The 14,417-nt window shown below is 48.5% G+C and overlaps 2 protein-coding genes and 1 non-coding gene across 3 annotated transcripts; all 3 read left to right on the top strand.

Annotated features, from left to right (window-relative positions):
- Window positions 1-127: 127 nt before the first annotated feature.
- TRUGW13939_06269 (uncharacterized protein) lies at window positions 128-7,083 on the top strand (the record flags this gene model as incomplete). The annotated part of the gene is made up of 4 exons (XM_035489422.1): window positions 128-3,039; window positions 3,091-3,394; window positions 3,451-4,270; window positions 4,994-7,083. The coding sequence occupies 4 exons, from the start codon at window positions 128-130 to the stop codon at window positions 7,081-7,083; spliced, it is 6,126 nt and encodes a 2,041-aa protein (XP_035345315.1).
- Window positions 7,084-8,570: 1,487 nt separating this feature from the next.
- TRUGW13939_06267 (uncharacterized protein) lies at window positions 8,571-14,417 on the top strand (the record flags this gene model as incomplete). Its single annotated transcript, XM_035489421.1, has 7 exons — window positions 8,571-8,603; window positions 8,680-9,477; window positions 9,531-9,751; window positions 9,805-10,259; window positions 10,300-12,001; window positions 12,600-13,017; window positions 13,080-14,417. The coding sequence occupies 7 exons, from the start codon at window positions 8,571-8,573 to the stop codon at window positions 14,415-14,417; spliced, it is 4,965 nt and encodes a 1,654-aa protein (XP_035345314.1).
- TRUGW13939_06268 lies at window positions 12,223-12,295 on the top strand. The gene has a single exon. It is a non-coding gene; the product is annotated as a tRNA-Arg (tRNA).

Here is a 14,417-nt window from a genome sequence, read left to right as displayed (position 1 = left end):
TCCCTTCAGCATACCGCCTGTCGCGTAAACACCTCGCTTTTCGGCCAATGCTTCAGGGGTTCCTCTGACCCTTTTCCCCCCCGCCTACAACATCCCCGGAGGCTGTTCGTCCTCTCACAAGACGACGATGGCCAGCGGAAGGCCTCCTGGAGAAGGAGGAGGCGCTGGCCGCGATGACGACCTACTCGGCCTCGAGGAAAACAACAACAACCACCATCCGTCCGTTTACAACACCGGCCAGCGCCCGCCAGTGAACGACGACCGACTGCTGGAGCAATACAACATCGATGATTCCGAGCAGCCTCGACCGTCCGTCTCGTACGATGATTTTGTCGGCGCCCGAGCTCGAAATGCGGCCGCCGCTGGAAATGCGCATCCGGGCTCGAGAATGCATCTCGGTCCCTCAGAAAGCGATCCGTACCTGGCCGGCGCCCCAGCACACCGCACGTACTCGCAGTCTTCTGGCTTGGACAATTTCCAACGATACTCGGATGTGGACGACTACGAAGATGAGCACACGCATGGCTATTACAACGACCTAGACGACGACAACATCTCGTCGGGCCACGTTCGTCAACAGCACCAACGGAATAGTATTCTGGGTCTCGGCGGCGGGCTAATGGGCAAAGCAAAGAACATGCTCGGCATGGGCTCGGAGTACTCAGAGATGGACTTGCCACTGACAGAGGCTGGCGCTAGGAATACAAGGTCTGAAGGAGATGCCGGTTCCCGAACGACCAAAAAGAAAGGCTTCACGCCTTCGAGCTTCAAGTTCGGCAGAAAGAAAGTCGATCCAGCAACGTTGGGCCCGCGGAATATCATGCTCAACAATGCGCCTGCCAATTCCACTCAGAAATTTGTCGACAACCACATTTCGACCGCCAAATACAACGTCGTCACGTTTCTTCCCAAATTCCTCTACGAACAGTTTTCCAAATACGCCAACTTGTTCTTCTTATTCACCGCCGCTTTGCAACAAATTCCTAACGTTACCCCCACTAATAGATACACCACCATTGTCCCACTCGGTATTGTCTTGTTGGTTTCGGCTATCAAGGAGTTGGTTGAAGATTACAAACGACGGAGTTCGGATAATTCACTCAATACGGCCAAAACATCAATTCTCAAGGGATCTCAATTTCAAGAACAAAAATGGCTTGATGTCTCTGTGGGTGATATTGTTCGTGTCCATTCCGAGGAACCTTTCCCGGCGGATCTCGTGCTGTTGGCTAGTTCCGAACCCGAGGGTCTGTGCTATATCGAAACCGCCAATTTAGACGGAGAAACGAATCTCAAAATCAAGCAGGCTATTCCGGAAACATCTCATTTGGTTAACCCCAGTGACATGAGTAGGTTGAGTGGGCGAATGAAGTCCGAACAACCTAACAGCAGCCTCTACACCTACGAGGCCACCTTGACAATGCACGCTGGAGGAGGTGAAAAGGAACTTCCGATAACGCCGGAACAGCTACTTCTTCGTGGCGCAACGCTCCGCAACACGCCTTGGATTCACGGAATTGTTGTCTTCACTGGTCACGAGACGAAACTAATGCGAAATGCCACGGCTACCCCTATCAAGCGAACTGCGGTCGAGCATGCTGTGAACCTGCAAATTTTGATGCTGGTTGCAATCCTTATAGGCCTTAGTGTGATTACTTCGGTGGGTGACTTGATTATTCGTAAAACTTGGGGTAACAAACTGGCCTACTTGGATTACGGCAACTACCAAGTTGTGAAGCAATTCTTCATGGACATCGCCACCAATTGGGTTCTGTTCTCCAACTTGGTTCCCATTTCACTGTTCGTCACGATTGAAATTGTCAAATACTTCCAGGCTTTCCTAATCAACTCCGATCTGGATATGTACTATGACAAAACTGACACGCCAGCTACATGCCGCACGTCGTCTCTCGTTGAAGAACTTGGCCAGATTGAATACATCTTTTCCGACAAAACGGGCACCTTGACCTGCAATATGATGGAGTTCAAACAGTGCTCGATCGGTGGTATTCAATATGCAGGCGAGATTCCAGAGGACCGGAGGGCGTTAGAGGGCGAGGAAGGTGGCATTTACGACTACAAGCAAATGCAAGAAAACCTAAAGTCTCACCCGACGCAGTCAGCTATCCACCACTTTCTTACTCTGCTTGCAACTTGCCATACCGTCATTCCTGAGAGGCGAGACGATAAACCTGGCGAGATCAAGTATCAAGCCGCATCTCCCGATGAGGGGGCGCTAGTAGAAGGGGCTGTCGAGCTTGGATACCAATTCACAAATCGAAAGCCTCGGGCTGTGCAGATTGTGGTGGATGGACAAGAGTACGAATATGAACTGTTGGCAGTGTGTGAATTCAACTCGACGAGAAAACGAATGTCGACGATCTACCGATGCCCAGATGGCAAAGTCAGGGTTTACTGCAAGGGTGCCGATACGGTGATCTTAGAACGCTTGCACCCGGACAACCCAAGCGTCGAGGCAACTTTGCAGCATTTGGAAGAGTACGCTTCTGACGGATTGCGGACGCTGTGTTTGGCGATGCGCGAAGTCCCAGAGGACGAATACCAACAATGGATCCAGATCCACGAAAATGCAGCCACCACTGTCGGCGGTAACCGGCAGGATGAACTGGACAAAGCGTCTGAACTCATCGAAAAAGATTTCTTTCTTCTCGGTGCAACAGCTATTGAAGACAGGCTGCAAGATGGTGTTCCTGAAACGATCCACACCCTGCAGCAAGCTGGTATCAAGGTTTGGGTGTTGACTGGTGACCGACAAGAGACCGCAATCAACATTGGAATGTCCTGCAAGCTTATTTCGGAAGACATGACATTGCTCATCGTGAACCAAGAAAATGCAGCTGCTACGAAAGAGGACCTCTCGAAGAAACTTCAAGCAGTCCAGAGCCAACTTGCGTCTGGAGGCGAAGTCGAGCAACTTGCACTCGTCATCGATGGAAAATCATTGACCTTTGCTTTGGAGAAGGATATGGAGAAGCTTTTCTTAGATTTGGCCATTTCGTGCAAAGCAGTTGTTTGCTGGTAAGTAAAAGGCATTGCCTCATTCGGTTCTATTTTTCTAACTCGTTCCAGCCGTGTTTCGCCTCTTCAAAAAGCCCTCGTCGTCAAGCTTGTCAAGCGTCATCTAAAATCCCTTCTTCTTGCTATTGGGGATGGTGCCAACGATGTATCCATGATCCAGGCAGCTCATGTAGGAGTTGGTATCAGTGGTGTCGAAGGTCTCCAAGCTGCGCGAGCCGCCGACGTGTCCATTGCTCAGTTCCGTTTCTTGCGTAAACTGCTCCTTGTTCATGGTTCGTGGGCATACCATCGTATCAGTCGAGTCATTCTGTTCTCTTTCTACAAAAACATTGCGTTGAACATGACACAATTCTGGGTGAGTAGTATGGTCTGATGCTGTGTAAACCCCGAATACTAACATACAAATCACAGTACGCCTTCCAAAATGCCTTTTCTGGAGAGGTCATTTACGAATCATGGACCTTGTCCTTCTACAATGTCATCTTCACCGTGTTCCCTCCGTTTGTTCTCGGTATCGTGGATCAGTTCATTTCGGCTAGGTTGTTGGATCGGTATCCACAGCTCTACAAACTCGGGCAGAAGGGAGAGTTTTTCAAGATATCAAGCTTCTGGTCTTGGATTCTCAATGGCTTTTACCACTCCCTCCTTGCTTATATCATCGGCGAGGGGGTTTTCTATAACGACCTCAAAGAGCAGAACGGCATGGTTACAGGACATTGGGTTTGGGGTACTTCCATGTACACTGCCGTTCTTGTAACGGTGCTTGGCAAGGCATCTCTCATCACCAATATTTGGACCAAGTACCACGTCATGGCCATTCCTGGCTCTCTTCTGCTGTGGTTCATCTTCCTTCCCGCGTATGGTTACGCCGCACCCGCTCTCGGGTTTTCAGAAGAATACTACGGTATTATCCCCGTCGTGTTCTCGATACCCCAGTTCTACCTGATGGCGTTATTGCTACCTGCCGTTTGCCTACTCCGCGACTTTTCGTGGAAGTATGTGAAGCGCATGTACTACCCTCAGTCGTACCACCACGTACAGGAGATCCAAAAGTACAATGTCCAAGACTACCGACCGCGAATGGAACAGTTCCAAAAGGCCATCCGCAAGGTCCGCCAAGTGCAACGTATGCGCAAACAGCGTGGCTACGCATTCAGCCAGGCTGATGAAGGTGGACAACAAATGAGAATCGTGAATGCGTACGATACGACCAAAAGCCGTGGCCGCTATGGTGAGATGGGCAGCTCACGACCACTGCAATAAAAGCCTGTTCCCTTTTATTTCCCCTTCTCCCCCCACTCATGCTCTCTGTTATCTTATTTTTTTTTTTTTATCGACTTAATCCATGACTTTTGTTTTTCCGGTGTGCCATGAATTGGTGGAGGGTTGGCGCAGGGAAATCTTGTAATTTTTGAGAGTTCTTTTTATTCTTTTTATTCTTGATTGTTCTCGTTTGTATTTATTAGCCTCTTTAGCATTGTAGCGAGTGTTGAAAAACAATATATATACTTGGTTTTTTCTTCTTTTTTTTGCTGGAAGTATTATGTAGTTGGTATGTGATGCCTCGGGCCAGCCTGATTGGTTGGCCACGGAGGGGATCAATGACGTAGCATTGGATTTTCCGTCGACATCAACACTCGTCAATTAATCGACAACATCGAATACAATAGTTGAGCCAACCAGCCAGTTAACTACTCTATAACTGTCAAGGATAGGGCAGTGTTTATATATACACAGATGGTTCATTACAGATTCAGATCGCCACGCTATTTCCGCGACTATGTATAGATAACGTTCGACGACATCCGATTTGACATTTCTCGATTGATGGATCCGGCCCCATCCAGATCTGTTGTATATTCTGACCATCTATCTCTCTATATATATATCATGTATATCTTTAAAAACCATCAAAGGTAATCTATACTATCAATGGCAATATCACCCGCCAGAGCACCAACATCCTCGCCTATTATTCAAGAGGAAGCGGCCGCGCCTCTATTTGAAACCCACCCGCCGATTTTCGTTCTTCCGACACGTCTCGATCTGGAAGAGCTTCATGGTATTGAGGACGAACTCGTCAAACACGCGGCCACTCTGACATATGATATTTCAGAAGCGAGAATTGTTGTTGGCACGATCTTGCAACGGAAACGGGCAGCGTTGGAGTTGAGGGCGAGGGGTGTTTGGACCGAGGGGGTCTTGATTGATGAACAACAACAAAAAGCCACGGAAACAAGAAAAGGTGAAGAGGAGCCGCCGGTGAAGAAAAGGAGGCTGGAGTTGCGTCCTTCAGATGAGAGAGAAAAGAACCAGGATGCGGCTGACTTGAGCACGGAGTCGGAAGGGTCTGACGACCTCGACAAAGGGCCTTCAAGGCCGGCGGGAAAAGTGAAACCGAGTGATGATCGCCGAGAAGCCATTTCCAAAGAGATGGAGAGCCCCAGCATAGTACAGGATGATCATATCAAAGTCCTCAAGCTGGAATGGGTTGCCCAGTCTATCAAAGCCAGAAACGCTCTGCCACTGGATGAGTTCACTGTATATCATGGCAAAATCATTGCCCCGTCGGAAGCCTCACAGAAGCTACCACAAACGCAGATGAAAACCTCCACTACTCATGACTCGCAAAGTATCATCATGCGGGCAATCGGAGATGCTGCGTCCCAACCACCACCAGCTTCTCCATACGGCAGCGCCTCAAAATTCAGCTCGAGACGAACAAAACACGCGGAATCATCATCTCAGCTCAGCCAGCAGGCACATCATCCACCTTCTTTATACCGGCAGACAACCTCAGAGCATGACCAAACCATACCTATACCGCCAGCTCCAGACTGGGTGAAAACCGGGGTGTTGTATGCATGCAAACGATCCGCTCCCTTGCACCCACCTAATGAAAATTTTATTAATCAGTTGGTCAAAATCCGGCGGGTGCGTGAACTCACTCTGGATGAGATTGGGGTGCGTGCCTATAGCACATCTATTGCCGCGTTGGCCGCTTATCCATATGAAATTCGCAGTCCTGCCGAGGTCTCGAGCTTGCCCGGCTGCGACACTAAGATTGCTAACTTGTTCGTCGAGTACAAAAACAGCGCAAATGGTATACTCCAGGCAGCCGAGGTGTTGGAAAGGGACCCGGTGATCAGCATTATACACCAGTTCTACAAAATCTGGGGCGTCGGCCCCAAAACCGCGCGAGAATTTTACTATCAACGTCAGTGGCGCGATCTTGACGATGTGATTGAGCATGGATGGGACAGACTGTCCCGGGTTCAACAGATTGGATTGAAATTCTACGACGAGTTCGCCGCTGGCATCCCCCGGGTCGAGGTCGATCACATCGCAAAGACTATCCGTAGGCACGCCCATCAAGTTCGACCAGGCTGTGACTATGACGGCCAGGGTATTGAATGCATCGTTGTAGGCGGATATCGCCGCGGCAAGGAAATCTCGGGGGATATCGACCTCGTGCTCAGCCATCGCGATGACCACGTCACCAAAAATCTCGTCTTGGATATTGTCGGTAGTCTCGAGACCGAGGGCTGGATCACGCACACTTTGGCTCTGCATATGACAACATCCAACCGCGAGCAGCAAACACTACCGTTTCGCGGTGATCCCGGCGCGCACCATTTCGATAGCCTCGACAAGGCACTTGTAGTATGGCGAGACCCAAACTTTGCAGAGGAGGAATCCTTGACAAACAGCCCTCGTTTATCGACAGGGGAAAACGAACAAACACGCCGGCGCAGCAATCCCAACCCACATCACCGCGTCGATATTATCATCTCGCCATGGCGCACCGTCGGCTGCGCCGTGCTGGGCTGGTCCGGTGACACCACGTTTGAGCGGGATTTACGGCGGTATGCGAAAAAGGCGCATGGATGGAAGTTTGACTCGAGTGGAGTCAGACAGAGGACCAGTGGAGGAGCAGTTGTTGATTTGGAGTCTGGAGGGGAGACGTGGGAGGAGAGGGAGAGGTTGGTTATGGAAGGGTTGGGCGTTGGTTGGAGGCCTGCGAGTGAACGGTGCACGAGATGAATTGACTTGAAATATTCAAGTTGGGTAAATCAACCGCCTGGATATGGACCATAGATTGACTGGCCCTAGAGACCAGAGGTCTTTTGGTGCAGCCGCTAACAGAAAACATGGAGATATCTTGAGACCAAGTTTGACAGCAAGAATCAGAAGTTAAATCCTTCTCGGTGTGGACAGTCCAGGATTGACAACTTGACGAAGGATAATTGCAGGATGCATTTTCTTTGTTCGCTTCCACGTGACCGACGTTTGCCCTGAGGCATCAATTGGCGTATGTCGGCACGGCACCAAAAATGGAACCACGGAATTTTTTTGTCCTTCCCCGGTGAAGAGAATCGGAGCATTCTCCAAATGGAACCCCGAGCTGTTTGAACAGCTGGTCAAAGAATCCACAACTGACTGCAGCGTCAAACGGAAAAAGCCCAAATCGATATCGATATCGCTGGGCACACTAAAATAATTTGAGCTCCGTAAGGGACTACCTGGCCGTGATGGAAATATTTACAGGGAGGCTCCTGGATTTTTCTTTTTTTAGAACCATAATACAGGTTTTTTTCATGACAGGAGATCTCCTTTTTCCGTTGATTATTCCTCATCGCTCATTTTTTGGGTTTGACCGATTGGGCCTGGTTTATTTTTAGTTGGTTATTACCACGTGGGTCTAATCCAAATTCGGACTAGCCCCATCATGGATCTTGCATTGGACTACGTACTCGATCTACTCCTGAGTACCTGAAGACTTTTAACATACATACTTTAAACACCTGCTCCTGATAAACCTCTCCAATCAGTAGCAAACTGAGGTATTATTCTATTAACAGCTGCACCAAAAGACCTTCGGTCTCTTGGGCAGTCAATCCACTAGTATGGTTTATATCCACACCTGAGACTGGAAGGCTGAGAACTCTGGGCGCTCTCTGACGGTAAGGTATCAAATTAAACTGTCTCATATCTAGGTGGAAAGACTCTTTGTTCTTTTCTTTTACCGGACCAACTTTCTAGTGAATCGCTATCTTTAGGCGTCGCGGCATCGCAGTTCCGACCATCACCGTTTGCAGTGTGTAACAGTCTCTTCTTCTGATTCCTTTATGAGATATTCACCGGGCCCCATAACCTATTAACAACTGCACCAAAGGATGTCAATATATGGTCGGTCGATGCTGGAGGATCTCGTATTTTAAGATTAGGCCCTGACTCCTTATTGCCGTTTACGTCAATGTACATAGAAGTGTGAATACGTTTTTTTTTCCTTTACTTCAGCATATGGAGAATTCCTCAAATTTCCCGTGGGAGGCCGCCCACCAGCCACTATTTCACCGCTTAATTCCCACGCTCTTCTCGATTTATCACTTCTCATATTTCCTTGTTATTTCATCGAAGTCAATCGACCAGCATCGCATCACATCTCTTACTCCCTCACTTCCCAACGCTCTTCTCAGTTTATCTCTTTTCATCATTCCTTGCTTTTTCACCAAAGGCAATTGCCCAGAATGAACATGGAGCGCTCTGAAAACGAAAATGTGGTAAGACACTGCTCAAGCATCCAAAACGCCTGAAAACTGGTACTGAAAGCACCACAATACTGACTCCATTTCTCAGCAGGGCGACACCGATCAGGAGCAGCAGGTAAACCGCATGTCTGAAGACGACGCCAGTCCATCCGCCCAAGCCATCCTGGGAGATCTCTTGGCCCAGAACACATACCTGCACCAAGAATTTCTCACCGAGTTCAATGAGCGCGTTTCGTCTAAGAAAGGACTTGGTCAAGATCAAGAGGAAGAGGAAGAGGAATCCACTTGGGAAACCGACGACGAGGATGTTATCCCATCTCGCCCACCATGGGATCTGTTCTCATCAACCCGGAGAGAGAAGCAAAGACAGTCCTTGGGAAAGTTTCCACCACGACCACCACGGGAAGTATTCTTACGAAGGCGGGAAACTTTCAAAAAATTACTGTCCTTGCGAAATCCCAGTTCCTACAATTTTCTGAAGATCCGTGTCCTGTGGTCCATCCTGCGAAAAGAGTTAGGCAGGATACCGCATCTTTTGCAGCCACAGGATGTTCAAGTTTTCTTATCGCTGGAAACGAAATGGATGCCTCTTCTTACAAACGAGACACTGTCGAAATTGCATAGTCTTAGCAATAATGAAAGTTTTAATCAAGCGCGAGAAGAATTGGCACAAGTCCATGCTCGGATCTCTCGTCCTCCCCTTCATCAAGAGGCTCAAGAACCTGAGACCTCTCATCCTTCCCCTCCTCAAGGGCCTGAATCCTCTCGAAAACGTCAGCAAAAAACGAACAACTCAAGAGCACCTCGCACGAATTTACCGACCCGACTTACCCAAACTCTATCCGCAGCGCCAAATATGCCAGTGCAAACGGAGACAGGGACACAGGTAATTATTTCATATTCCATCATATGGCTATTATACTGACAATTTACAAAAAGTCATACCAGGTTTCAGCCCCAGTGGTCGTTCCTAATCTCAAACAGACCATGACGGGTTTAATTCAACATATTTTACGACAGTCTCAAGCTGAATTGAGCGGAATGCCATATGCAAATATCATTGAGGCTTCAGGTGGTGTTGAAGGGGTCACGGAGGTGCTTTTGGAGTGCATTTGTGACGAAATTAAGATGTTAGAAGGAAAGGCAATCACGGCTGAAAGGTATGCTCAACACTTAGAGCATATATTAAACAAGTACTAATAAAAAATCACAGATTAGCTGAAATCCAGCGGCAACAACTTCCACATCTGGCAGAACATGTCCAAGCCTCTGGTGGCTACTTGGATTTCATCACGGAAGAACGAAACAAAGACTACCTAAGGCCGTATGTAGGTCAGTCAACAAACTGGCCTCGACGCCTTGTGGACCACATGAATGCCGTGAAGCAAGGAAAGCACCACACACTGCATTATTATGTGGTGTGGAAAGGCCAAGGTCACCGAAGTGCAAACTTCTTACTGCTTTGGAAGCTGAAAAGCTATTTGGGAATGAACGAAGGTGTTGTTACAGTTTACAATAACATCCCCAGAGATGTTTATGTGCCGGATCTTTCAATCCCTTCCATTCAATACCTTGAGACGTTATTCTGGGATAAACCAAGAGGAGCATCCGACACTTGGTCTCAATATTGTGCCTCCACTGCTCCAGTCAATGAAGCTATCTTCATCAGTAAGGCATCAATTCAACTGCGAGTTGCAAAACTCCCCAGACCAAGATGTTCAAGAATGGCCGTCGGTTCGTGAGAGTATGAGAGAACCAACTCAGTATGCTCTCACAAACAGGCCAAGCTTGTCTGTTGAGACGTGTCACTCAGCATTGAGGGACGCAATAGCCCAGGACGGAACGCCAGAGAACAATATAGTCATAGATTTGACTACTGGTGTTCCGCACCAGGCTTCTGGTCCTGATTTCTGGGGACTCTTCACGTCTCATGTACGTGACAAGCTTGGCGACGTACCAAATCTCGTCCTACCAGTTGGCTGCCCTGAAACGGCCCGTGTTGGAATTATGTTAGATGAAATCTGGATAAAACCGGATAATTCTACCGACCAAAGTAGACACATACATCCTCCATGGGGGATCAGAGAGTCGGGGTTTAACGACACAAACTGTCTCATTTGGGCATTCGATTTCAAGGAGCCCTCGATTCAATCGACAGGACTTTCGATCCGCTCTCAAACACTTCAAGATCTAGAGGAGGTCAGAAGTGTTAACTCCTTTCTTATTTCCAACAGCTCATTAAGGGTTATTCTCTTGTGTGGTGAGAATGCGCACCGAGTCATTCAAGGACAACACCTCACAGAAATCAAGTTAGAGCTGCAGGGTGGCATATTCAATGCGTATATTGAGATCGAAACGAACTCAATCAAACGCATTTATATTTATTGCCCAGCACCATTAAGCAGTCTAGCGACAAATAATTTTTCTGAATCTTCAATGATTACGGACCTCTTTCGATTTGCTGCTCTCGTAACCCAAACATCTGGAATCTCGGCATATTTCAGCCAAAATTGCGGGATGGTAAATCTCCTACTTGAGTTATACGAAAAGGAGAGAAATGGGGCTGTTAGAATGACCGGAGACAACATAGATCCAAAAGTCAGGCATTGGCTGTATCGGAAAGGTTTTACTGAGCCGCAGCATATCAACGAGCTTGAAAAAATAGGGGACTCGCTGATTCACTCCTGTATCATCCTGTTACATGCCCTTCCAAGATGTCCGGCACAGTACCGAGGGACTGTCGGAGAGCACGGCATCAAGAAGAGCCAAAGACCAAGAATGAAAAGGCCAGATGAGATGAACGCAGTGACCCGGCTATTGCAGGCGATCAAAGGCCCAACCGGTATGGATACCCAAGCACATACAGATCCAGATTACGTGCCAGATGTAGCAGAGATTATCGAGGAGGTACTTGTGACGGGGCAAGATGTCATAGACAATTCCGACATGCCCCTGGGACGAGAAACCGCAAACCTCCTTACTCGGGAGAACCTTACTCCCGGGGAGGAATCTCCACTATACGGATCAGTACAGTCCGCACGTGAAATTCAGGGTCGCAGAATGGTCTTGGAAGGCACGTTTTGTAAAGGTTCAAGAAAGCAAGTCCATCTATCTCGCAATATCGACCTATTCCTAGGAAATGGCCCTGGGTGGGACCATGACATATTGGTTCAGGCAGAAGTAGCTGCGGAAGGCACGAGGCATCCACATTTCTGGGCTAAGAAAGCAATGGCTGATGATCCTGCTGGACGCCTTGCGTTTAAAGTAACTTTCCAGCCAAAAAAGGAATCAAATGAACCAATGGTCATATATTCATCCACTGATGGGGAGTATGCTCTCTATAAAGCAAATAGTTTTGTGGACTGGTTCGACGGGGCAACAAGAGAAGAAATTGCAGAAACCCCCAAAAGGTATCTGCATATCGACAAATCACTCAAGCACGTCCCAAAAAACCTGGAGTTCTTTAGGGAAGGGGGTTATACAGATGAGAGGATGCGACGGTTCAAACTAACCTCAGGCAGGAAAAGAAGGTATGAGGGGGGAAATTAGTTGCATTTTCTTAGAATTAGTAATACAATGTGAGGTCAGATCGAGTTAAGATTAAAAAAGCGCAGCGGCAATTTTGATGAGGGCCTCTGTAACGTAATGGTTAACGTGCCAGCCTTCTAAGCTGGAAATTGTGGGTTCGATCCCCACCAGAGGTGAGAGGTCTCTTTTTTTTGCCATTAACAATTTATTTACTTTTTGACTCCCTATTTCAGATTTTTGTAAGTTCAGACGAAGTAGGGTAGTAGGAGTTCAGACGAAATAGATATTTACGGGTAAAGTAGATTACTAGATGTGGCACAGTGGCAGCCTCCGTAAACCCTAGTCCCAACCCGGACTAGCGCCTCTTTGGCTCGACTCCCACTTCGCCGCCTGATAACCGCTCTCAGTCACGTCTCTGGTAGCATCATTGGTACAAGTCCTCATGGCATCTTGACACTGCCCGTCCTGACGATACTGCAGCATGGATCGCCTGCATTTTATATTGGCCGTCTTGTGCGCCGTGCTCTTGCTGGCCGGCCCAGCGACTGCCGTGCCCGCTGGCACTGATATCACCACCCCAGCGCCTTCAGAACCGTTGCCAGAGCAATTCCAGTTTGTCCACCAGTCACGCACTTCTCGACGGCCTTGGACCAGACTGCGAGATTCAGTCATTGAGAGCATCTGGGGCATTTCGAAAGAGAAGCAGACATGCAACAAGCCCGGATCGCGGCTTCCACAGCCCAAGGCCTGGAGCCGATACAGCAGTGATGTCGTTCTTCGCTTCAAGCTTGAACAATCCGACCAAGTCGAAGCCCTGTCCGACGCAGTCGATATTCTCTTCCTAGATGTTTGGGATTCCACTGACGAGTTTGTGGACATCCGCCTAGCAAAAGAGGTCGTATGTGCTGCATTTTCCTCCTAGAATACAAATGGCGCGCTAACACGAGAATCCTTGCTAAGATACCATCATTACTGGGCTTACTGCCAAAGTCACTTCAAAAAGCGCATACAATGCTCATCGACGATCTTCCGGCTTTGATTTATGCCTCTTACCCATCCCGCAACCAGATCCAACAACTCAACCGCGGCCCTCTTTTCCGATCGTCAAGCACTCCGGATCTATTTTTTAACGACTACCAGCCTTTTTCAGTTATACTGCCTTGGATGCGCCTTATGGCGTCCATGTTTCCGTCTCACGTGGAGGTCATTAACGTAGGTGTGACTTTCGAGGGACGCGATATCCCTGCCTTTCGACTCGGCGTTCGCCCATTGGATTCGGAGGGTGGACAACCGCGGAAAACAGTGTTTATTGTTGGGGGATCACATGCTCGCGAATGGATCAGCACATCTACTGTGACCTATATCGCTTTCAGGCTTATGACGGAATATGGAAAATCGGCTCCAATCACTGCGATATTGGAAGAGTTCGATTGGGTTCTGGTCCCGACCATCAACCCTGATGGGTACATCTATACCTGGGAAATGGATCGCTTATGGCGCAAAAATAGACAGCAGACCGGGCTACACTTTTGTCCAGGAATCGACCTCGACCGGTCCTGGGGTTATGAGTGGGATGGCGAGGGAACCCGGGCAAATCCTTGTTCAGAAAGCTACGCAGGCAAAGAAGCTTTCGAGAGCGTTGAGACCAAATCGGTCGCTGAGTGGGCATACAACCAAACACAGAGCGGAAATATCGACTTTGTCGGCTTCCTCGATCTCCACTCTTACTCGCAGCAGATCCTATATCCGTACTCGTACTCTTGCTCAACAGTCCCGCCGACTCTGGAAAATCTAGAAGAGCTTGCATTTGGCCTTGCCAAGGCGATTCGAATGACGAATAGAGAATTTTACAAAGTTCGATCGGCTTGTGAAGGAGTTGCCGTCTCGGACAAACCACACAAGCATCGTATCGCCGATGTGGAAAGTACAGGGGGCAGCGCATTGGATTGGTTTTACCATCAACTTCATGCAAAATACGCATACCAGATCAAGTTGCGCGACAATGGCATGTACGGATTTCTCCTTCCTCCGGAGAACATCGTGCCCACCGGCAAAGAAATTTACAACTCGGTGCTCGTCTTTGGCCATTTCTTGTTTGGAGACAACGCGGCGGATTTTGACTGGCCGCTGGATATCGATGATACGGAGGACTTGGCAGCTGAGCCAGCAACAGATGCGTTGGATTCTGCTCTGTTCCCGACTGAAGAAGATACATCGGATGGTGCCGAGGATATTAACGACTATTTCACCGCAGTGGAAGACAATCCATACGAAGACGAAGGCGCAGGCCTATGGTAG

The sequence above is a fragment of the Talaromyces rugulosus genome, chromosome III (genome assembly GCF_013368755.1).
Source record: "Talaromyces rugulosus chromosome III, complete sequence".
Taxonomy (NCBI): domain Eukaryota; kingdom Fungi; phylum Ascomycota; class Eurotiomycetes; order Eurotiales; family Trichocomaceae; genus Talaromyces; species Talaromyces rugulosus.
This window is presented reverse-complemented; position numbering and strand designations above follow the sequence as displayed.